We start from the raw sequence: 26310 nt of genomic DNA on the forward strand, positions 1-26310 counted from the left end.
ATAAATGAACTATCGTGTAAGTTTCACTTGCTATGCAAGTAAAAGTAAATCTTTTAGTTCATGAAAAAATTTTTAACCGGGCTGTGTTCAGGCTCACACATTCAGATATTTTTGGTAAATATTTGATCTCGTCTGGATTATTTTCCTAGTTGCTAAGAAATTTTACTGTCATGAACTATTACTATAAATAGCTTTATTTGAAGTGACATGTTTCACTTTTCCATCATCATCAGGTTCTTACAGTCAGAACATTTTTTGTTCTATGTGCCTTGTGTCCTGTCTGGCATTTTTATCAGGAACTAGTGTATTTCAGTCACAATACAACACTTTACTTCGTCTTGAAAAGCAACGTGGTTAATCCATAAGGACCAATATTACAAATGTGAAAGTAGGGAGACTTGATAAAAGTCGATAACAGTGACTCAAGGTTGATAAAAGTTCATTGGCAATACACTCTTTTACAAAATTTCGCACACGCAATGACATCTATGTCAAATTGGAAAGTGCATTGCTGTAGATCTCAAAAAGATCTACACAAAAGTCATTGAGAGCATATATTTATCTTTTACAGTTCACTCTTAATCACCACCATTGTCTTTTGATTGCATCCAGTGCAGCAAATCCGAAAGACATCAAAAGAATGGTGACTATGGATGAACCATAAAAGATAAACATACGTTTTCGCAATTTTTTTTTTTTGTTGTTGATTTTTTGAGATCTAAATTTTAGTATGTCATCAAATTATGTATCACATACTGATTAGGCTGCATTTTGCTGCCAGTGAACTCCTAGTTATATAGCAGATTACCTTTGAATGGCTGAACAAACTTTCATCAACCATGTGTCGTGGCAATTCTGATTAAACTAGCCTTAAATAAATAAAAAAATATGTATTAAAATCTATGCACTCACATCAGAGTTGTGAAACCATAGTCATAGAAAGACATTAAACTTATTATATCTGACTTTGTATGATGGGGCAATGGAGGGGACAGCACACATTGCGAGCTGTGCTGCTTACTCATCATAACAATACTAACAATAAGCGAACAAAGCTGTGGGTAAAGCCTAGTTCAATATATAAATAGATATCATCACCAATCGATGGATAATTTTTGTAAATCTTTACAGATTCCACTCTGTTTATGTAGGAATATACAACTATGCTTTGAACAGACCAACAGACCCAATATTCAGACAGCCAATAGCAGAGTATTACTGTCTGTCAGTGTTTATAGATTTTCCTTGAGCATTTGTTAAGGCTCCCCAGAACTCAGCTACAAAAATCTGCCATGTACCAAAACTGCCATCACAAACTTTAGTCATAAAGAAACAGAACATGTTTGCAAAGTGTTTTGTAGCTTTGAAGGGAGAGCTACAATTTTTTTTTTTTAAAAAAAGGGGGATGAAAACACAAAAAAGTCTCCAGTAGAAGCCCACAAAAAAGCACTGTCAAATATTACAATTTTGTGTCAGTTGTTGCGTACAAGTCTGGTAACAACCAGCACAGCAGAGAGATCTTTCTCAACTTTACACCATCGGAAGGTATATCCTTACAGCTGGATGATAGAAGATCATTTAAATGGACTGACCCTGATGCATATCCATCAAGATATTGCATCAGTGATGAACGGTGAGGAATGGTTGGATATAGAGGAGGAAACTCACTGCACATGTAATCCTTATCCTTGTACCCCCCTCCCCCAACTCCCCCCCCCCCCCCCCCCCAAAAAAAATGTATCTGTCCCTGCAGACTCCTGTTAATAGTAATGACTCTTAGCTAAATGTCGATAACAGGGGTTAGAAAGAGTAGGTCGCTTAAGTAATCAAGCAAAAAATCTCTCTCTTCAGTATCTCTTTCTTCTTGGGGAAGTTTTATCTGCTTCCACTAATAACAATGTGTCTCTTCAGCTCTTTCCATGATGATCTCCTCAAGCTTCACATGAACACAACCAATAAATTTGTCATTTTATTGTGGTCCACAAACATTTGACCATGATATGCACTGTGATCTTCTGCCCCTCTTCCTTATTGCTCAATATCATGATCATCTTCCTATAATTCATTCAGCTCATTACTATATTCTTAATTTGTTTCCCTAATCTTATAAGAGTCACTGGTGCTGAAAAGCATGTTCTATAGCAAAATGCAAGCTAACGGGTCATGTAAAATAGTCTGTTTCCCATCACACTATTGTATATTCTAGTCCAGTTATATGAAAATATAGGGATGGCTGAGGTTGCAGCATTTATACTCTCTTTGCTTCGGTATGAACTTTACCATACCCATTTCTATTTACATGTACTTTCTGTAATTTTACAGAAACTTACTGAACATGCATAGGACCTAAACAGCCCTGCATTTCTCTTTGTATTTTTAAAGTTCAGCTCTTGTACTCTGGTCAAATTCCCAAAAACACCACATAGTGGGCCTGTCATGGTTTAAATGTTTTTTACTGTCAAGCACTGTACAGATTAGGTCCTTAGAACCCCAACAATTAATATCATGCTGTGTTTTTGTCAATGTAACCACTTATTTTTTTCAGTATCAAGTACAAACTATGAAAATTGCATCTGGAAAGACAAACGTAAGAAAAACAACATTTAACCCACAGATTAGGTATGTGAGAGTACACAGATCAATGCAGAGCTCATCTTCACCTATGAATTCTATATATTCAATGTCCTCACTTGCTGCAATGAGAGACCCTAAACATCGGGGCGTGGAAAAAAGAGAGGGTGTAGTTATGTTTACGGAAAATTTCCTGTGCTTGAGTGTTTGCAAACAGTGGTTGCCCACTAACTATATCCCAGACATACTCTATGGATGAAATCAGCAGCAACGGGAGCGGAACTCAAAAAGTGGGGAAATTAAAAAACAGAAGGAAAGCTTAGAAAACCACTACAGGAGGAGGGGTTGTTTGCCCCAAAAAAGAGCTTCAAATGACCGACGTCATCTGACACTGATAAACTCGAGGACGCGATTGGCTGAGAGCATGTCATCTGCTTAAATGGAAGATATATCAGGCGCATAGCGGAGTAAAATAGGGGCACTGAAGTAAAAGGTGACGCACCGTCCATAGTTGAGAGCAATGGGAACAAAGCGGGGAGGATCGCCACTTAAAAGATGTCAATGGCTAAAAAGACAGTGCCCTACCCGGGGTCTTGTTAAAATTACCTTCTCCCGACGACCAGTTTGGCAGGAAGAGGTCCAAGCACAGGAAAGAGCTTTCACGTCCTGCAATTTATTATGGGGAAGTGTAGACCAATGTGCGTGCCAGAAAAGAACAATGCGGCAGTATAGAACACTCTGTAGATCAGCGAAGGGAACCATGCGAACAGCAGGCTGAGGAAGAGAGACTGCAGCCTTGGCCGCTATATTGGCCACCTCGTTTTCACGGATACCAATGTGTTCTGGGATCCAGAAGAATGCCACAGAGACACCCCCCCCCCCCCCCCAAGTGGAGTAAATGGAGGCAGTCCTGAATCCGGTGGACCAGAGGGTGGACAGGGTAAAGAGCTTGGAGACTGAGGAGAGAGCTGAGCAAATCTGAGCATATAATATACTGTATCCGCTGATGGCAACGGATGTATTGGACAGCCTGGAGAACAGCATAAAGCTCCACAGTAAAAACCGAACACTGGTTAGGAAGCCAAAATCTATTAGGGGTGTTGCCAACAATGTAGGTACTCCCAACACCAAATGATATTTTTGAGCAGTCAGTGTAAATAAATGTGGCATCCTCCATTTGTGTGCACAGAGCAGCAAATGCCCGACGATAAATGAGAGCAGGGGTACCATCCTTGGGAAGCCGACAAAGGTCACGGAGCAGGCAGGTCCAGGGGCAGAGCCAAGGCGGTGCTGTACCCCCAGTTGTCGAGAAAGTTTTAGGAAAGTGGAAGGAAAAAGAAAGTAGTAGTTGACGAATGCGGACTCCCGGTGGTAGTAGAGAGGAAGGGCGGCCGGTATACCCTAAATCCAAGGAGGTGTCGAAAAAAAAAAAGGTCATGGGCCAGATTAGCAGGCATGGAAGACAGATAGCTAGCATAACGACTCAGAAGGACAGCTCGCCGATTGGACAGCAGAGGTTCAGCAGTCTCAGTAAAAGGCTTTCCCCAGGGCTGGTGTAAAAAGCTCCAGACGCTACACGCAATCCATGATGTTGGACAGAGTCGAGGCGCCAAAGAATAGATGGTCAAGCAGGAGTAAACTATGCTTCCACAGTCCAATTTTGGGCCATGTTTGACCTCTGCTTCAGACAGAATTACTTCTCAGGACACATTTGTTGAAAGCACCGATGATGGCTGTTAATCAGTTGAAATCTGATTTGGAAAAGTGAATAAATAAAACATGATTTTGCGGCTGGTTGCTGCATATTTGGTATTTTATGGTTTACGGTCACTGCACAACTTGGGAACCACATGGAGCCCACCATTCATAAGGATACATACTATTGCAGTATTCAGTAAAGGTCCCAGGGCTGGATTGGTAACACCTGTAATGTGGAGCCAGTGCAATTTATGTGGACACTCCACCGTGTGCACTGAGTTGCATAATGTAGTGTGCCATGTACACCAAGTGGTGATGGAAACCTTGTGTTCCCCAAATAATGTTTTAAGGATACGCTGAGTAGCTGTAATGTTGGTCTTCTTCTTCTTCCCCCCCCCCCCCCCCGCCCTCTCTCTCTCTCTCTCTCTCTCTCTCTCTCTCTCTCTCTCTCTCTCTCTCTCTCTCTCTCTCTTTTAGGACAGAATGGAGTGAACATTTTAGGACAATTAAGGATGATTTGAGCAACATGCATACCAGTATTTAAGGGCAGCTAACCTGTAGGACTTATAGTTATTAATTCTAAGTCAGGAATATTACAATATGTAATCTGGAAATAATGTAACCCCCAGAGACATAGTTAATGGGAACTAGTCAGTTTCGTAAGTTTAAGCAGAGGTATGACACCAAATGACTGCTAGGGTTTACAGTCTTGACATCATGCGGCATTGTCTCAAAATTACGAAAGCCCCGAGATACCATGCAGATGAGATACGACGTCATAAACTCTTACAGGTTTTATAGGATTATTGGATAGCACAAGTGAAGCTGGTATAGTGCCTGTAGTTGGGTCAGAATATTGTAGAGAAAATTGGGGTCAATGGATGAATCCCTCAATGTGCGAGGAGCTAACAAAGAATTTAAAAAAGGGCTTCTGTGTCTTAATGTCTCAAAAACATGATACTGGACTAATTGCGCAACCGTGATGTGGATTGACTGCCATCTTACTCAGTTTTGTCACCGTGTTAGCTTGATGTCTCCATAACATCTGCCTGGATTTGTGGTCTGGACTATTTTCACACATAACATTGTTGTGATCTCCACTGACCAGAAATTATGAATAGCTCTGTTTACAAAGGACATGTAAACACATTTGCCAGTGCACACAGTATTTTCGAACACATTACATTCCACCCTAGTCTACAGTGGTGCCTACATACACTGCATGGCAATAAAGTGAAGCACTGAGAAGTGTTGAAGAACTGAAATGAAACTTCACGGTTAGAGAAAGCACGCGTCATTATTTCATTGATTACAAAACTTGGCAGTAGGAGCCCACTTATCAGTATAGTGTTCCACATCATCTGGCTTGGGTTCATGCACTGATTTGGTTGGAAACAGTGTCAAAGCCACTGTATACTCTCCTGAGCCAAGATGGCCCACCACTGTTATAGCTGGTCCTCGATGTCTTTGTGTATGTCAGGAGGTGTTCACTTGCACCTGAGCTGTCCTGTGTTTGTATGCTGGTGAGGGAGACAGAAATCCAGCAAACTAATCAACAAATACAACAATTCTGCATTATTCCATTAAACTCCAACAATAAAGTGTTCTCCCTCATGTCAGGCACGACATGGTGTTGTCCACATGTGAGTGCACCAGACAAAAATAATACTGCCAAGTCTGAAATAAACATTTCTTGAATAACCTTAATCTATTTGTGTCCATATTTCCTTTTGATATTCTCACTCAGTTCAGAATCTTGCTCTAATGACATACAGACACACATTTTTTAGGCCCAGTTTTGCACTATATTGCTTCATCTCTCTCTTTCAGCCTGGTAAGCAACTGTCATTCCACTTTATCGGAGGGAGTGGGTTTGATGGTGGCTTCCTAGCACTGTGATCTTATTTACATAAATCTACTCCTTCCCATATTGCCTTCTGCCACCTCACTATAATTATTATATACGTCTGATACCCATGAAGTAGAATACATGTACTGTGGGCTCAGCCAATCATTAACATATGGGGAAAAAATCTGACCTATGTGAACTGAATATTATGTGCACCGCACTGCTGTTTGGCGATACGGGTTTGCATGAATTCTGCAGTTTGCACACTGTCCTCCAAAAACTTAACATTAATTTGATCAACTAGCGGAAGCTAGTGCTTTAGGCTGAAAACTACGTGACTAGTTCATCTTCCATTCAGCAAAAACACATTTGCTTTAAACCAATAGAATGGTTCAGCCAATGTCTGCAACAAAAGTTTTAATGCTACTGGTATCATTGCTAATGTGAATTGTTTACATACAGTACTGTATTGGATTTAATAAATGATTGTAGCTAATTAATTATTGTTAGCAAGAGGATGCCCAGTACAGGTTCCCGTGGAAAAGTTACCTTAACTTGTTCACTGCTGGACATTTCTTTGTTAACACAGACAACTTGATTATTGTTCAGTAGATATGATTTTAATAGCTTGAGGCTGTTGTCTAACATCACATAAGTAATTTTTTTTTTCTTCAAGAAATGTGTATGCTCTATATAATCAAAATCTTTCCCTGGATCACAGAAAAATGACCTCAGAAAAGCCTCTGCCTTACAGTTGAAAAGTGTATTTGAATACCAAGACTACAGCATCCTCAATTGACAAGTTTTCCCTAAAAACATTTTTCGATCCATTAATTATGCCTACATTTCCACAGCAAACTTCTGAAGCGGTGACTCAAGAGAATAACAAATGAAACAAAACAGCACCACTCTTCACTGGAGATGTAATACTTAAAATAATCAAAGTGCCTTACAACTAAATGATTCTAGGCCTATGCAAAGCCCAATAACAGTAACTGTTATTGATATGATTAATACTAATGTGATTGGTACTAATACAATTGCCGCAGCTTGCCCACAGTTTATTACAGTTATTTGTAACAAAAACCACAAGTTACCACTTATTATCATTGGGTAGCAGTTTGAAATCTACGAGCGTATTGTTGCTGCAAATAACACGTATATCTGTCAGTGAAGTTATACACACCTGACTGATTAAAATTGCCGGTCGTCGCACGACGATGATTGAGTCTACCTTCTAATTCCGCTGGTCCTGTTCCAACATCAACTAACTCTTTGTCGTTAAACCGCATAATACAAGTTAATGACGCACTAACGTAAGGAATTATCGTGCCCAATATTCGGTTGGCTTTATGAACTGTCACACAGAACTGCTACTTAACTCTCCATTCCCTATCATAAAATTTTCGCGAGTAAACATCTTCACTTTGCATCACTGCAGATGGGTTTCTAACGCAAAACTGACATCGCAGTTATCAGCGACGCCCTCCTAACCACAAACTCTTGACATATTACGTAATTACAGTGGGGATAAGATGGGGATATTAAAAATGTATATCACGCAGCCATGTCTCTCCCTACTTTTATCTTCAAAATGTCATACAACAAAATTTTCTCCCTTCTGGTGTTAATTGAACTACTTTGCACTTAGAGCTTTGTTCTATTATCTTTGATTCGTGCTGAGACAGAAGAAAAAAACAAACACAGCCCTGGCAATTATGGCCATTTACAGTGGGACAATTTATTTTACTATTTCATCAATACACAATAGCATGATACTTGCAATAATCAGTATTTTTTACCTATACACAACAGTATGATATTTGAAACAATCAGTATTTTTTAGTGCTCAAGAAAATCTGCTACATATGTTACGTTCCCTACATTTGAAAAGGTGAACTGTGGATGCTTGACTCTTCATATTAATATGGCCTAAAAAGAAAGAATCCACAGCAAAATAAATTCAATAAAGTAATTTCTATTTCTGTACAACATAATATGTTATGAAGTTCTATTATTCCAACGATATTGTAGAAATGCAATGGCGCTCTGAAACGTAGGCTCATATTTCCAGAGAGTCTGAGTTTTAAACTGTTTACGTTTGCGTCAGAAGTTATAACATGTAACAATTGTAATTGGCCGTGGAACCTACCCTCTTTTCAAATTGCCCGCCGATAGTTACGCTTCTTTTACCTGCGATCATGCACTGAAGTGCATTGGATTTAGTTAGGGTCGGTGGCCGCTATTTCTTCGCCGGAACGAAATAAAGGATATTACTTTTATGTGCTTTGACTTCAGGAGCAAGCCATTTTTTAGAGTTCCGTTATTTGTGGACCTAATGATTTCAACTTTTCGTATATTGTGCTTGTGACTTCCTGCCAAATTTGAAAGTGGAGATTGTACTGTGTGTTTATGATCTTTGGTATAACTGTCATTTTGATCTGCAGCAGTTCATAGTTGCTGAGGCACATTGAAACCGGTGAAGTGGTGATGTGAATGTAGTTTTAAAATAAGCGTAGTGGCATATACTCTGTGAAAATGGAAGACGAACTATATGGAATTAGTGCTGGCACTGCTGTTGACATTCAGCGAACTGATGGTGAGTGTTATTTGTGACCAGTAATAATATACTAGACGCAACATGCTTTACGAAGAATGCATCTTCCTACAGAGCTGAAACAAGTCTTCTTACTAGAGTGTTCTTTACTCTTTTTTTCTGGCTTTACACTACCTTAAAGTATAATATATATTAATTACATAATTTTCGCGTTTATAGTTGGAAAACAAAGGTGCCCAAATATGAAGTTTAGGCTCAAGATAATTCAGTAACCATTTTTTCTATGTAATTGATTCCAGAATGTCATATTATGCTTCCTTGCGAATGTGTTGGAACTGGAATTTCAGTTCCGTATGGTCTCTGTGCCCAAAGGTATAGATTTTGTTTTTGGTCAGTGTGAAGTGATGAATCACGGTTTTCCCAAGTGACATTTCAAATATTAATAGAAAAAGGTGAAATTAATCGCACATCTTTCTGATGGGCAAGATAGATAACTGCTGCGATCATAATATTCGACGCGATTTGATTAAGAATTAAAGAGCCCAAGTGTACATACAACTCAAAGCTTTTTGTTCCATTTTTTGCAGGAAACTATGTCTCCCGAAAGTCATGAAATGTGCGAAGTACAAGAATTTTTGCGTTGTAACAGTTCAATGAAATAAAACATGTTTGCGTTGTACAAGTGAATCTCTGAGTAAACTCTGTACTATAACAAGTTTCCTGTTATATTCTGAAGCACTCAAATTTATCCTTGTAGTGCACCTGTTAATTCCATTTCGGGTAGGAATTTAAGAAAGAGTTGCTGTTCACTTCGCACGCCATTGAAATAATATAAATTGGAACGAATGATTTCTGTGCCAAAGAGAACGTGAGTGATTTAGATATTTGTCTGGTGTCACTAACCGTTTAAGTACGTTGGCAACCAATTTTAATTCATGTTATGGGAAAATTTAGAGTGACGCTTCCTGTCGTACTTAAAACTTCAGTAGGCCTACAGCATCCTTAGAAAAAGTGACAGAGATGTGAATAACTTCAGCGTGTAGGGTCGTAGATTTTTGTTGTTAATTTCATAAATTTATTTTTTCATGACGCATACTTTTCATCTGCTTCGTAACTGACTAAACTTGTGTCTTCGGGATATAACCGGCACCTGTGCCGTTATACGTCAGTCCCTAAAGATCCCGTGTTTTTTTTTTTTTATTATTGAAGTAACTTGTATATAATGTGTATCAGTTTGGTATGGATATAGTAAGGCTTCTACTTCGCTAACTACATTTTAACCAGATATCTAAATTTCGTCGCCCTTCCTTCATAATAATAGTATGAATTGTCCGCCTCACCACTCACTAATATTTAACGAAGTGCTTGTCTGTAAGCGCTGGCTTGGATGACAGCCCTTGGGTGCTCCTCAGCTATGTTTATATTTACATCTGGGTACTGTAATTGAAAGGTTTCTAACGTCGTTCTTAAGTTGTACTTGTGGCGGTGGTTTAGTGGATTTTTTCTTCCTGTTGCCTGTGCAGTTGAATATGGAGGGTGGGCAAATTTATAAGAAGAGAAACTGCGCTCGAATGTGATATCGCCGCCGCACGCCCACCCACCTCCCCTGAAATCTTGGTTGTGGTGGCAGTCTGATCTGCACCGTAGCCCGAGGACTAGGTTAGGTTGAACGGTGGTATTTTGGTTGAGAATGCCAAATAAAACTAATGGTAATAGATTTACGTGTAGCGTAGCCATTATTTACGTTTGCACCATATTTGAACGCGACGTGCTTTCCATTTGATAGGTAAACTGCAACGAGAATTCAGAAAATGTATATTATGTTATGGACATATGTCGTACATGAAGTACGGAACGTGAAAGAGAGGGCCACTGCTGTGTACGTCTATTAACAGTTCTCTGGTCAGGGTGTGATCGAAAATATCTGTGCTGAATGGGCGGGGGGCGGCGCAAGTCCAGTCCTCCATCGTAATTCACTAGGTCTACTTCAGAAATGACGCGTTGGGGTGGACGGTTCTCGGTGCGATATGGTTAAAATCCTCTGCCTCTTCCTATTACAGTTTCCGCTGTTCCTTAACGACTTAAGTCCTCTCCCGTCTTTTGCTATCGTACCTTTCAATAGCATATGGTCATTTTACTTTCACGTTCAACATGAGCTTTTGTTGTTTGTAATGCTGTAATGATCGTGGACTCTTTTGCAGACTTTCTGCGATCAACTGATTTAGGCCTAATGCTTTCGTCGCCAACGGGAAGTTAAAATTTCATTTGATGTTGATCGTAGATTAAAGTACATGTTGTAATATTGTCGGTAACTTGAAGAGGCGAAAAAGGCATTGAGCAGGTGGTACAGTTATAAATTTATTTGCATAAAGGGAATAAAACTTCCAAACCATGTGTTAAGTGAAATTATGTTGAAAAAATAGTGCAGAGTGGTAAACTAAAACTGAATCTTTATTCTGACCTCTGCTGCTTAGTCACAATTATGTTCTGTGCTAAGTCGTGGAATAGGTAAAGATCAGTAAATTTGCCTTTTCCATCGAGCAGTTGCCTCGGGATGTTGGTGTAATTTGTAAGGCACTGACCTTTCATGGCTAATGGAAAAATGTAGATGCGTCTGATCATCTCAGCAGTCGTCGCTGTCTGAAAGAAGCTATATAAACATTGAATTTCTGGTCTTATGACAGATCGGTGGTTTGGTCTCCTATAATCCTTTCATTTTATTATAATTATGTGGCGTTTACAATTTTACGTTTTTGTTCCAGCTTGCATCCAAATTGTGATGGAGTGGATCGTTGAGATCTGTTCAGTAAATGCACTTAGTTACTGTAACACTGTCCACGAAATGAGGGCGGAAACGCGAGCTGTGCTCCACAGCGTGAAAGTAAAAAGCGCCAGTGATGATTTGTTAAACAATCCCGCCCGCCACTGGCAAGAGAGGTTAACTATGCTGTTAAAACCTACCAGAAAATATAAACTGCTTCGTTAATGAGTAAGCTGTCGAGAGATCAATACTAATTTTCTTCAAAGAATAACTCTTGACCTGTTTCATAAATTCCATGTCAAGAAATTAAAATCCCTGTATATAACGTTTTATAGGACCCTGCAGCTGTATCTTATAAAATATTCTTTCAGATACCAATTACGGGATTTTGTGTATGATTGTCTTTTGATTTTAGTGACTGTAGCTTTGGCATAACTTTTAATTTAGTGATATTCTGATCGCTCTTCTAACAAGAATAGCTTTGGAAGAAAAATTTCGTGCTGTGTCTTGCACAAAACCTGTGATTGGCCATGGTTACTGCGCACATTCAGGAGTGTTTGAGATTTGTTTGTATTGTTTCTTTTTTTTTATTTTGGAGGCAATCGTGCGATTCAGTGGTAAATGTACATTCCAGCAAGACGTATATTAAACTATATGTAGCAGTACAAACCGTATAGATACCATGAACTGTGGGAGCTGGGATCCACTCCCGTAGGGACGGTGTCTTTTTAAGTTCTTCCGGTTGGATTTGGCGTGTTCTGACGCCGCGTGAGTAGATGGCAATCGCATGTGTTACGGCACCCCTCACTGTGCACGCTTTCGTGATGGATTGCAAACGTTCGTCCGTTTTGTGCGTCAACGTGGCTGATGCATACATGGATGACGACACTCCTTTCAGGCTTCTTAAGTACCTCAAAGTTGTGTAAACACTGCTGCTTCTGATCATGCTGTACCTTCGAGATAGCATGCAGAATATATAAAAGATTGGTCATCTGGTAGCACATTTTAATTTTCTGTCTATGGCGAAAGGCTTCGGTCGTATTGCTTCCACAAGTCACTGACACCTTTCCGACTGAGGTGGCTTATTGTGGCTCTTGAGGACAACAACAATGGTAATTCAAATTAGGTGGATGCATCATTTGACTGTTGAAAAGCTCTCAGCATCTGGCATATTACTTTGAATATACGCCTTGAAAACCCACCACTGCAACTGCGTAGTGATTCATAATTTTTGCGTAAAAACGCGACATAATGTATAAATTATGCTGCAGAGAGCAAATTCTTCTTGTCATCGGGCGAGTACTTGGTCTATGCACAAGGCAGCCACAAACATTTAACTATGATATTCGGAAAATGTGAACGAAAACCTACATGTGCCGTTGAGATTCCATTCTCCCCTTACAGTCAACCTTAGCCAAAGTGCACATCTAATGCACTGGGTCCAGACAAGCACGGACATAGTATTCAGTTAACATTTACTGTCACTACACACAGAATGTGTAATCGAATAGAGTAAGAGTATCGTGACGTAAGCGGCGTATTATCCTATTACTACCTACCTTTGTTGCTATATTCTTCTCTACTGAAGACTTTTTGACAACACCAGTGAAAATTAGGGTGGTAATAAAACGCTTTTGTTGGTTCGTTCACTACTAGGCCTATACTGAGCAAATGAAAAAAATGTCTTTAACTGATTTTTCAAGAAATCGGTCACAGAAAGGCCTGTTTCTGTAGCTTGTTTTCCTAGTAACAATCAATCGCTCTCCCATGATGAAGAGTAGGATGAAGTTTAAGAGACTAGTCAGGGAGAAATGGGATACGGAAATACTAAGGAATGAAGAGATACGCTTGATCTTCTGTAAGGCTGTACATACTGCTATGAGTACCTCAGTAGGCAGTTCTGTTGAAGGGGAACGGACCTCTCTGAAATGGGCAATCACTGAAGTCTGAATTAAAAATATAGGCCCGTGCAAAGTGACTGCGAAGAAACTATGGATAATAGAAGAAATGCTGATCGACGAAAGTAGTACAAAAATTTTTAGGGAAATTGAGGAATACAGGGCTACAATTCACTTAGGAATGAAGTAAATAGGAAGTGCAGGGAAGCTATGGCGAAATGGTTGCGTGAGAAATGTAAAGAAACGATTGTCGGAAGGACTGACTTTGCGTATAGAAAAGTAAAAACAACCTTCCGTGAAATTAAGGGCGGTAACATTGAGAGCGCAAAGGGAATCCTACTGTTAAATGAAGACGATAGCGGATAGGTGGAAAAAGAACATTGACTGACTCTGAGGGGGAAGACTTGTCGAATGGCGTGAAAGTAGAAGAAACAGGAGTCGATACAGAAGAGACAGGGGATCCAGTATTAGAATCGGAATTTAAAAGAGCTTTGGAAGACACAAGAGCAAATAAGGCAGAAGGGATAGATAACATTGCATCAGAATTTCAAAAATCGTTGCGGAAAGTGGCAATAAAACGACTATTCACATTGGTGTGTAGAAAGTGTCTGGCGATATACCGTCTGACTTTCGGAAAATCATCATCCACATAATTCCGACAAGTGCTAGAATTATCACACAGTTAGCTTAACAGCTCATGCATCCAAATTGCCGACAAGAATAATATACAGAAGAGTGGAAAATTGGTCTGTTAGATTATCAGTCTGCATTTAGAACAGGTAAAGGCACGAGAGGCAGCTCTGACGTTGCAGTTGATTCTGGAAGCAAGACTGAAGAAAAAGACCTGGAGAAAGCGTTCGGCAGTGTAAAATGATTCAGGATGTTTTAAGTAGGGGTAAGCTGTAGAGAAAGACGGATAATAATATGTACAAGAACCAAGAGGGAACAATAAGAGTGAAAGGCCAAGAACGAAGTGCTCGCATTAAAAAAAGAGTGAGAGACAGGGATGTCTCTCTCCTCCGTACTGTTCACTTTATTCATCCAAGAAACAATGGCAGAAATAAAGGTTTGAGTGTGTGATTAAAATTCTAGGTAAAATGTAAATGCCGTGTAGCTAGGGCCTCCCATCGGGGTGGACCGTTCGCCTGGTGGAAGTCTTTAGAGTTGACGCCACTTCGGCGACTTGCGTGTCGATGGGGATGAAATGATAAGGCCAACACCCAGTCCCTGAGCGGAGAAAATCTCCGACCCCGCCGGGAATCGAACCCGGGCCGTTAGTTAGGACAGTCTGTCGCGCTGACCACTCAGCTACCAGGGGCGGACAAAATTCAAGTTGAAGGATATCAAATCGATCCGCTGATGACATTGCCGTATTAAGAGAAAGTGAAGAATAATTACAGGATCTGTTGAATGGAATAAGTCTAATGGGTGCAGAATGTGGACTGAGGATAAATCGAAGAAAGACAAAAGTAATGAGAAGTAGCAGAAATGAGAACACCGAAAAAATTATCGGAACCGGGAGCACAGAGTAGACGAAGTCAAGGAAATGCATTATCTGAGCAGCAAAATAATAAATTCATGATGGACGGAGCGAAGGGACATAAAATGCACACTAGCACTGGCAAAAAAAAGGACATTCGTAGCCGAGAGAGGTCTACTAGTATCAAACGTAGACCTAAATTTGTTGGAGCACAGCATTGTATGGTAGTGAAACATGGATTGTGAGAAAACTGGAACAGAAAATGACCGACGCATTTGAGATGTGCTACAGCAACATTATGAAAATTAGGCTCTCTGATAAGGTGAGGTTCTCCAGAGAATCGGCGAGGAAAGGAATGTAGTATCGAAAGCACTGACAAGAAAAGGGGCAGGATGATAGAACACCGGTTAAGACATCAGGGAATAAAGTCCATGGCACTAAAGGAGCTATAGAGGGTAAAAACTTTAAGGGAAGACAGAGATTGGAAGCCATCCAGCAGATAATTGACGTAGGTTGCAAGTGCTACTCGGAGATAAGATTGGCACAGGAGAGGGCCGCATCGTAGTGTCAGTGAAATCACAGAACGATTAAAACATCAGGACTTCTAAAACATTATGTTAATGACTGGGTGAGATGTAATTCAAATCTTAAGGCAACCTCCTGGCCAAGTGGTGTGGTTTCTTAGAATTCTAGGCGAATGCGAATCTGGCTCTACAGACGATGCCATCGTCGATTACCTTAACCCTTTTTGAACGTCTGGCAAAAATTGTGTACTTGAATTTTACTGTGTCTTAGCTGCAACAGAAATATTTTTCCCCAGGGGAAACCTGAGATACACATTTGTGAATGAATGCTCAACAATTTTCATCATGTGAAATTGCTTCCAACTGTTTGGTGTTACTACGAAAATATCAGCATGTCAGTGTTGCAATGCCCATCAGCTCGTGACCACCGAAATATGCGGATGTGGTTTTTTTATATTCCACTTAATATTTGAATACTGTTATTGTTATTTGGCATGTCAATTATTAATCATTTTATTTATTACAGTAGACAATATTTCGTAATTATTTTTGTCCATGACATGAAACTGACTGTACGAAGTTCATTTTGAAAACGGGCACATAATTTTGTGTAAATCCTGCATCTACAATCATTTAATAATCACCTAAGAGGATCACCACATTAGAAAAATGTTCCTTTCTCCAGAAATGCAGGTCTGAAAGGATTAAGGCAGTGTTTCTCCAACTTTCTTTATTTGCGACCCCATTTTCTGTCATTTTCATCGCTCCCCTTCCCCTTCCTCACACGGTTATATGTTTTGGCCATTTTGACTATAAAGGTACAAACCTGAAAGATTACTGATAATAAGTAAATTTATTGCTATTTCACAACACAGATTAACTACGTTGACAAAACCAGAATCGATGGCCCTGGAAGACAGCGGGCGAAAACGCTCCCAGAGGTCTTCATAGACTTCATGACAAGAGGCGAAATAAAGACAGTTTAGTAATAAAGCACTTTTTTACTAAGGAAATGGTTGAGAAGTTTTCTGCACTGAAAGCAAGAGCATTTTGTATATTACCGTTTCAACCTATCTTTTGCGAAATCGGTTTTACTGCGTTGGATTTTTTGAAGACAAAATACAAACCTCAACTAAGCATGGAAAAAGAACTGTATCTATTTCAAATATTAAACCCTCCTTCGAAAACTTTCCTCTACAAGCCATTCCCAAGGAAGCCACTAATAAAATTGTTCTTAATTTGGTATTGAGAAATTGTTATAAATGCAGTATCATGTACTGATGCAGTCATATTTATAATAGCATATGCCATCGTTTCAGTTAATTGACCAATTTTTTAGTTCATATTTTTTTCTTTTCTATAATCTCGCGACCCGCCCGTTAGCAGCATGAATTCCTTGTGTACGCTGACATATATCATGGTTAAATAACTAAAAACATCGCCAGCAGTGAAATGTTGTGGGAATACCGGCGTGTTTATGTACTTGGCAAAAAAGGTAGTCAAGTGAAAGGATCCGATTTATAATAATCTCAAATTTCAGTTCTTGGTTTTTCCTGTTTAGAGACGAGTCAAGTAAAAAACAATTATTCCAGAAATAAATCAATGGGATACTGCATTTATATGGTTTGTCGATGTGCTTTTATTTCGTGGCGTTAATGATCACTTGAGCTACTTACGGTAATCTGGGCAAATTGCCTGGTGAATAAAAAAGGGAAATGGCTGGGTAAAGGTCGGGAAGAGACAAAGTGAAATCATTACTGTAAGACAATAGCAGTACTACGAATGTACTAATTAGTCCAGTATCAGCGTCACAATAGTCTCTTTGGTTGCAGAAAATGAGGTAGAAGATTGTTTATCGTGTGAATATAGTTGAGAGTACGTTGAATCAGTTTTTTACCTCAAGAACCCTCCGAGCAACTTTTTGTGGCCAAAAAACCAAGAAATGTTGCCACCTTTTCAAGATTTTCGCCTATTACTCGGAAACTACGCGTCTTACTGAAAACATTATCCTCTTCAAAATGAAACAGCATTGAAATTATTGATTGAAAAGCTGAACCAGAAAGAAATTTTAATATGTGCATTACAAGAAACAAGGTTTTTAGATGAAACTGCTTTAGATTTTGAAAACTATCGTTTATTTAAAGGAAAACCAGGTAAAATCTTAATGAAACAAATGCCATGCCTGGGAACAGCATTTCTGGTACATCACTCAATTTTAGATTCAGTTACTAACTTCTGCTCGAGTTCTGAGAGACTATCCATTCTTGAGATTAAATGTAAAAACAAAGGATACTCTATAATCAACTGCCATGCACCCATAAAACAGGACAACAAAAATAACCCGGAGAAAGTTGAAGAATTTTGGGAGACACTTGAAATGGAACTGGATAGATGCTCAAAGAACAACATAAAAATGTTAGTAGGCGATTTTAACGCACAAATAGGAAGGGAGAAAAAATACCATGGAACAGTAGGCCTCTTCCCAGGTCACAAAAGAACTTCAAAAAATGGAGAAAGGCTTATAGAGGTATGTAGGCATTTCAACTTGAAAATAATGACAACACATTTCAAAAAGCTGAGCCGAAAAACTAAAACATGGAGATCACCAAATCCACTTCTCGGAGAATTCCAAATTGACCATGTGGCTATCTCACTTCATTGTCAAGAAGAAATTCAAAACACTAAAGTGCTGAAAAGCCTTGATGTTGATTCAGACCACTATTTGACTACGATTAAATTCAGACCACTCACATTTCGAAAAGAGAAGAAAACCTTTTACAAAATTCCAAAATATAACACAGAAACGTTAAAAAATGAAGAAATTAAACAACAGTTTCAAAGAGCATTGCACAAAGATAGCGATGGCATATCCACAATAAATAAGGAAGCGGGATGGGAGGAGATCAAAAACGAAATAGTTGAAATAGCAAAAGAAAATTGTCTCGTGAAAAGAGTAAGAAGACATCCATGGTGGGACAATGAATGTGATGAGAACCTGGAGAAGAGACAGAAATTGTGGCAGAAATGGAACTCCACAAAAGATCCTCAAGATCTTGACAATTTTAAAATCCAGAGAAGAGAAACAGCTAAGCTTTTCCGTAATAAAAAAAGAAGACAATTTCAGGATAACCTAGAACAGATTGAGGAAGACTTTAAAAGAAATAATTCTAGAGATTTCTACAAAACTTTTAGAAAACAGCTAACCAAATACCAATCCCCAAATTTATGTTTTAAAGATGAAGAGAACAAGCTAGGTTTGACAAACAAGACTAATTGTGAAATATTAGCAAAATATTTCGAGAATCTACTAAATTGTGAACCACCCAAAGATAAAATGAGTTTTGAAAACCACCGAAATACTAATACCGAGTCAAAACCTCCAGACGCTGAAGAAATAAAACACATAATACACAGTCTAAAAAACAATAAAGCCCCAGGTGAAGACTCCATAGTACCAGAAATCCTAAAAATAATGGATACCAACCTCCCACAAGTTTTGGAACATATGTTTAAGAAAATCTGGGACGAAGAAAGAATTCCTGAAGACTGGCAGTGTGCCCTGATACACCCACTACACAAAAAGGGGGATAAGATGAATGTTAATAATTATAGAGGGATCTCGCTACTACCAGTAGGATACAAAATTTTGTCAAGGAAATTACTTCAAATCGTGGAGCCAGTTCTGGATAAAAAAATAGGTGAATATCAAGCAGGTTTTAGACAAGGTAGATCCTGTGTTGAACAAATATTTAACCTGAAAACACTAATTCGTTACAGAATCTCAAGAGGCCAGAGATTTGCAATAGTATTTGTAGATTTCAAAAAAGCATACGACTCGGTAAATAGAGAAACATTACTGAAAGTATTGGAAGAATTTGGGGTCGATACGAAAACAATTCAAATTATCAAACAGACGCTAACAAACAGTAAGGCCAAAGTTAAATTTATGGGTGAAATTTCAAGGAAGTTCGAAATTAAAACAGGTGTTAGACAAGGTGATGGTTTATCCCCAATCCTCTTCAACTGCGTACTGGAAAAGATATTGAGAATATGGAAAGAAGAACTCAAAGGCACCAAGAATGACATCAGAATTGGAACAAAAAAAGAAAAAATAGAAGTGGACTGTTTATCTTTTGCAGACGATCTGGCAATAATTACAGAAAACGAAGAAATAGCTCAGAACTACCTGGAGAAACTACAAGAAGTTTCGGCCAGAGCTGGACTGCAGATTTCATTTGAAAAAACCGTGTATATGTCTAATCATAGAAATAACAAGAAAAATCTTATTACTAAATACGGCAATATTAAGAGAGTAGAAAAATTTAAGTATTTAGGTGAAATAATTCAAGTGAATGGTTTAGACAAGAGTGCAAACCAGGCGAGAGCAAGGAAAATGGAATTTGCTTTTCAAAAAACCAAAGACATATATAACAAAAAAAACATTTCGATTCAAGCTAAATTAAGACATTATAAAACTGTCATTAGACCAGAATGCCTGTATGCATCGGAGTGCCTAACTCTTAACAAAAAGGGGGAAATAGAAAACATGGAAAAGAAAGAAAGGAAAATTTTGAGAAAAATATTAGGACCGAGAAAGATTGGAGAAGAGTACAAGCTAAAGAGTAATAAGGAAATATACAAAACTATTGAGAAAGTGAGTGAGGCAATGCGTAAACGCAGACTAACGTTTTATGGTCACCTGTCGAGGATGGATGGAAACAGACTAACAAGAAAAGTGTTTGAACATAGTAACAGGAACGAAAAAACCAACAATAAATGGATACAGATGGTGAAAAAGGATTTGGCCTATTTTAATGTCACCCGTGAGTCAATCAGGGACAGGGAAAAGTTTAGACAAATAGTGAACGAAATTGTTTTCCAGAAGAAACGAAACTAAAGAATAATAACAGGAAATGGTCGGAAGAGCGGAGGAGGAACCACTCGAAAATGATGAGGAAATATTGGGAAGAGAGAAAAAAAGATCAAAAGCCGGGCAAGTGAATTGTTGAACGTGGTCCAAAGATGGCCGAAATCGAAAGAAGAAGAAGAAGAAGAAGAAGAAGAAGAAGAAGAAAACAGCATTAAATTTTGCGTCATATGACCTATTTAAACGTCAAAGTCGGTGCAGCCGTTTGGCCGTAATCGATTATCAAAAGTCGTCCATTTTTACCAACTTGGCTAAAAAGTCTGTTCCAACGCCTGTACCTGAAAAACGGCTACTTCAAATGAAAAAGTCAAGCTAACATAGCTACAGAGCATGAAATTTCATGTTACGAATGCATCTAGTTTTTCATTTTTAGGTACTACTAAGCAATCATACACTTGAAAGTCAAAATAAATCTATGGCAAAATAAACTCTACATAAATGGGAAAAGAAGTATGTTGCTTTATCACATGCAGTGATTTCTGCAGTAAAGCGACGGCCATTTCTGTCTTCACTATTGATTTGGCGAGGTACATTCATGTGCAAAAGATTCGGGTCAAGACTTATTTTAGACACTATCAATGCAGTTGGATTCGCAGCTCCATATATGGAAGCTTTCGTGTTTTAGACGTCCTCGGCTCCACGATTTGAGCATTCTAACGTAGCCAGTTAAGGATTCATCCAGCTCATATCTGATAACGCTGATATTAACATCTGGACGGTTGACGGGTTGAATACTTTCCATTCTATGGAAGTCTCTCCCAGCACGAACTATGGAGTCTGACAAGAACAGTGATAGGGAAAGACGACGTTCAACTTCTGAACTTTTTTTCCTGTCGCAAGTGATGCTTCGCAAAGGGAAGTCTTCTGAAAGATCTCGTCGTTTAGACACCAGTTTCATCATCAAGTATTTTTGAAGAAGATACAGATGCTGCAGTCGCAAATAATAGGAACAAGAAGCACTTGATTTTTTATGCTCATGAGGAAATTTGATGATGGAGGTATTAAAGTGCTACAAGCAGAAGAAGATGCCGCTTCATTAATTGTGGAAACAGCTATTTCCCAAGTTTCTGAGTCTGACAGCGTAGCAATCGTAAGCGAGGATATTGGCGTGCTTGTTCTCCTGACGGATCGGGGAGACGACCACCACCGGCACTTCCATAAACCGGGAAGAGGGAAATCAGCAAGAGTATTGTAGTCGAGTAATTTTTTTCAGTTTCGATTCTACATTTGTCCGTTTCAGCTATGTCTTCACATGATCCGATACCCCTTTTTCTTTCAGCCAAGGAAAAGGGAAATTACTAAACCTTATCGAGTAACAGCCACACCTCGAAGTGCAAGCTGCGGAATTTGTTAAACCTTCAGTCTCTCAAGACTTAATATATTAGCACGGGCAGGAGAATAGATGTTAGCACTTTATGGGAATTCCAACTGCGCGATTTTGGACGAGCTCAAGTATGAGCTTTTTTTTTTTTACGTCTGCCCCGAGAAAATCTTTCAAATATGAAAGGCTACAGCCAACATCGGACGCAGCAAGGTGGCACTCATTGCAATCCTACCATCAAGTGCAGTCTTGCAGTCTTGGGGGTAGGAGAGAAGAAAACTGATCCATAACTGTGCGGGTAAAAGAAAAATTTGAGGCTTGTTTCCTTTGACGATGACGGAAGATGCGGCACCACACACGCTACTGAAGATGATTTAATGCGCATGGAAAACAGCATGCACAGCAGTGTGTGGATGTCGCAAATCTGAACTGCTCCACGACGTGCAAACACTGTTGGGGCTTATCTTGCGAGATTTCTCCAGAAATTGGGCTAGACAAGGATGAGGAAGAAGTAGAAGGTATGATCCAGGACGAGGAAGTTGGTGAAGGTGCCCCTATGGATCGCTGTGGTATGCATCACACTGAAGTTCTTTAATGTTTATTTTCGCAATTTTTTAGTGATTTGTTCTTTCATATTTTTAGCCCTTCCACACACATTTGTCCTGTTTTAATAAACGTATTATAAGTACGATTTACATCTGAATGGGACCGACGGTTTGCGAGGGACTCCCAGTGTCATTTGGATGCATTGAGTTAACTGTGTAATTGGCCGTCAGCATAGCTTAAAATTACATAAAAGCTAACGTGGCATCGTAATTCCGAACGTAAATATTGTTAGACGCCTTGGGAGTTGCGTCACAAGCCACTAGAATAAAAGCATCAGCCTCCGCTAAATGTGTGCAGTTGTGACAATCTGGACAAGGTATCTACGTATGCAGCAAGCAGTCGGTTTGACAGCTGCAGATGTGAATGTTTTAAAGAGAGTGCCGTATTGTTTATGCCTAGTGTGAAAATGGCAACAGTGATGCAGCAAGATAATCCAGTGCATCGCATTCGTTTCACTGCTGTTCTAATGAACAATAATAAACAAATATTGGGCAAAGTTGGTTTGTTATTTATAAAGTTAAAAAACCTCAGTGAAAAGATGAAGCAATGAACCCGCAACCGAGGACGACCAATGATCACGTTACAAATGTAGCCATGAGCGATGTTGTTTTCTCGTTGTGTATTATGAGCGAGGGCTCGTATTAACGCCATTACAAATGAGCTCTTGCTCCTCGGGCTGGCTTTGCCTACCGTAGCCCTTCCCGTGTACTCTTATTTGCGCCACGATTTCCTGGTAGTGGGTAATGACGGAAATTGTCACGCGGCTCCGGGGGCCGCGTCGCGGCGCGCCTGGCCTTGCGGGAGGTGAGGAGAGGTGATGTGAGTGCCCGCAGCGTGGGCGGCCGGCCGGCCGGAACGGCTGCTGCACGCCGCCTGCTGCAGCGACAGCTGCTGCTGCTGCTGCGGCGCGGCGCCGCGCCTGACTCACCGGGAAGCCTTGGCGCTGGCTACTCGCCGGCCGCTTTCACCGCCGGGCTGGCTTGCTCTTTTGTTACCGCTGCTCTTTTACCCTACGTGTAGAAACTGTCCCGACAAGGCGTCTTACGCTTCCTCGTCCACCCACTAAAATGAAGGAGAAAGGCATTGACGTAAGATGAAAGTACACTTATTTCTGTTAGCATATTGACACGGAAATACGCCAATAAACAGGAAAACAAAAGAATATATGTGCCCCTTGTGATAGGTGTCGTCGGATCGCAGGTCTGTGCGCCGACGACGATAGCAGAACAAACACTGGTAGCAGTTGCTTCTGTAAAATATCTGGAAGTATGCGTACGGAACGATCTGAAGTGGAATGATCATATAAAATTAATTGTTGGTAAGGCGGGTGCCAGGTTGAGATTGATTGGGAGAGTCCTTAGAAAATGTAGTGCATCAACAAAGGAGGTGGCTTACAAAACACTCGTTCGACCTATACGTGAGTATTGCTCATCAGTGTGGGATCCGTACCAGGTCGGGTTTACGGAGAAGATCCAAAGAAGAGCGGCGCGTTGCGTCACAGGGTTATTTTGGTAAGCGTGATAGCGTTACGGAGATGTTTAGCAAACTCAAGTGGCAGACTCTTCAAGAGGCGCTCTGCATCGCGGTGTAGCTTGCTGTCCAGGTTTCGAGAGGATGCGTTTCTGGATGAGGTATCGAATATATTGCTTCCCCCTACTTATACCCCCGAGGAGATCACGAATGTAAAATTAGAGATATTCGAGCGCGCACGGATGTTTTCCGGCAGTTGTTCTTCCCGCGAACCATACGCGAGTGGAACAGGAAAGGGAGGTAATGACAGTGACACGTAAAGTGCCCTCCGCCACACACCGTTGGGTGGCTTGCGGAGTATAAATGTAGATGCAGACAGTTGAACGAAAAGGGCGCAGGCTGACTTCTGTGTCAGAGGCTGATTTTAGTTATTTGGGCAGGAAAATAACTGAAGTTGGCCGAATTAGGGACGGCATAAAATACAGTAGCATGAAAAGCAGTTGCGAAAAGGAGAAATGTCGACGCGTGTAATACAACTGTTACGAAGTCTTTCCTGAAGGTATTTGTCTGGGTGTAGTGAAACATGGATGATAAGCAGTGCAGACAAGAGCATACAAGCTTTAGAAAAGTGGTGCTATGATGAATGCTAAATGGGTAGATCAAATAACTAATGACAAGATACTGAGTCGAACTGGGGTGAAGAAATTTATGGGATCTTATTGATAGGAAACATCTGAGGCATCAGGGTATCGTCAGTTTGGAGGAAATTGGGGGAGGGGTAAAAATCGTAGAGGAAGGCAAAGGGGTCCATCTAGTAAGCAGGTTCAAATGGGTGTAGGTTCCAGTAGTTATTCGCAGAGAAAGATGTTTGCACAGGATATAGTAGCGTGGGTAGCTGCATCAAACCAGTCTCAGCATTGCATACAACAATCAACGTAGTGGAAGCACGCTCCACCCTTGGAAATAACCCGAAGGAGTAGGTGTAAACATTCTAGCTGGAATTTTTGTAGAGGTAGAGGGGGGGGGGGGGGGGGGGGGGGGAGCGCAAATACAGATGTGATGAATTATAAATTTCTCTGTAATTTCTACAAAACGTGTAATTTCACCGTAGTTAGTGTCCTTGTATGAAACAGAAGTGTTTCTTACTGTATACCATCTGCAGCGAAAATGGTTTTAACCTGACACTTTCAGAAGAAAATTTCGCGCAGAACTGAAGTAACTACGAAGTTCCTTTTTAAGGTCCATACTACAATTTTGTGTTGCTTTTTCGACGAACTTTGGCGCAGGAACCTTTGCGGAAACTAGGATGTGGATCTGAACAAAGGGAAACATTTCAGTTGCAGTCTGACGAAAAAATAACAAGCTGCAGCATAGTGTTAAACGGATTTGAAAGAACCAATCTCTTTCTTAGCACCATGCTTCCCAGACAACGAATATTTTTTGAAGGACATCTTCGCTTATGTGTGTTGTGTAGCTGAATGACATTTTTGATTTACTGACGCTTGGCCAAGTTATTAACAGCTAAACCCTTTCTCAGTAGTCAGACGCGAATTTGAAGAATTGCTTACATAGTGTAAACATCATTGTGTATGTACTCAACTGTCGTACGCCCCCTGCGGGTTCGGGGGTTAGAATAGGCCCGCGGTATTCCTGCCTGTCGTAAGAGGCGACTAAAAGGAGTCTCAAATGTTTCGGCCGTATGTGATGGTTCCCTCTCGGGTTTGACCTCCATCTTTCTAAATTGTTCCGAAGAGCGAGCCAATTGGGGAAGGACGCCTTACATGGTGCACTGTATCTGTCGTGCATTGAGACCTTTAGCCAGCTTTCTCGTCGTTGCAATGGTGTCCAGCTCGTTTTCTATCTCTTGGACGAGGATACGTCCATGGGTGCGATTTCCACGCTGCACTGTGCAGTGCTGATTTTAGCTGCGACGACGATCTCATACATTTTTGCACCTAAGATCCAGCACGGTAGCCAATCCGTTGTGGTGGGACCGCCATGTACCCTGTTGGTTGTAGCCCCCTGACAACACAGGGATCGCTCTACTGATGCCTGCGCCGTTTACTCCCCATGCATGCCAAGGAGTAGATGCCCATCTTCCTGGGGCATCGGGACTCCCGGCAATGGCCATCCTGCCAGGTGGCCCTTGCTGTGGCTGGGTGGCGCCCATGGGGAGGACCCTTGTCGGAGTAGGTGGCATCAGGGTGGATGACACGCAATGAAGCGTGGCACATCATCTCTTGCTGGTGGCCAGCCACCAGCAGTCTCTAGGCGTTAGAGGGCTCATTTTAAAGGTAACGTTTATGACCCAAAATCGCTCCCATCGCTGGCCACACCATGGGAGGAGCGAAAGGCAATGAATGACAGTGACACACATTCGCCCCGGTATCTCGTCTGTACCAGAGCTGATGGGGAATCCTTTGTCTCTGTGAAGCCTCAGTTCTTTGTAGAGCATTTTGAGGACAAGTTTGGGGAGGTGGAGGGCTTGTCCAAAATGCGCTCTGGGTCAGTTCTGATAAAAACGGCATCCCCCGCCCAGTCACGCAGGTTACTTGCCTGTGACAAGTTGGGGGATGTTAACGTTACCATCACACCACATAAGAGTTTAAATATGGTCCAGGGTCCTACTTCTGCAGTCTGATGACGAG

The 26310-nt window shown here is 40.5% G+C and overlaps 2 protein-coding genes across 4 annotated transcripts in view; one reads left to right on the plus strand and one right to left on the minus strand.

Annotated features, from left to right (window-relative positions):
- The window catches only part of LOC126480857 (pleckstrin homology domain-containing family J member 1-like), a 51629-nt gene extending 43850 nt beyond the window's left edge, over nt 1-7779 (minus strand). The window contains exon 1 of the mRNA XM_050104225.1: nt 7305-7779. Within this exon, the coding sequence (XP_049960182.1) occupies nt 7305-7410 (106 nt within the window). The 5' untranslated portion in view covers nt 7411-7779. The remainder of the gene's footprint in view (nt 1-7304) is intronic.
- A 629-nt stretch (nt 7780-8408) lies between these two features.
- LOC126480723 (kinesin-like protein Klp10A) overlaps nt 8409-26310 on the plus strand; it is a 327696-nt gene continuing 309794 nt past the window's right edge. For 2 of the 3 annotated variants that reach the window (XM_050103985.1, XM_050103986.1), the window contains exon 1: nt 8409-8717. In XM_050103985.1, the coding sequence (XP_049959942.1) occupies nt 8657-8717 (61 nt within the window). In that variant the 5' untranslated portion in view covers nt 8409-8656. The remainder of the gene's footprint in view (nt 8718-26310) is intronic. The other variant, XM_050103987.1, reaches the window with a different exon arrangement.

This window comes from Schistocerca serialis, chromosome 5 (genome assembly GCF_023864345.2).
Source record: "Schistocerca serialis cubense isolate TAMUIC-IGC-003099 chromosome 5, iqSchSeri2.2, whole genome shotgun sequence".
NCBI lineage: Eukaryota > Metazoa > Arthropoda > Insecta > Orthoptera > Acrididae > Schistocerca > Schistocerca serialis.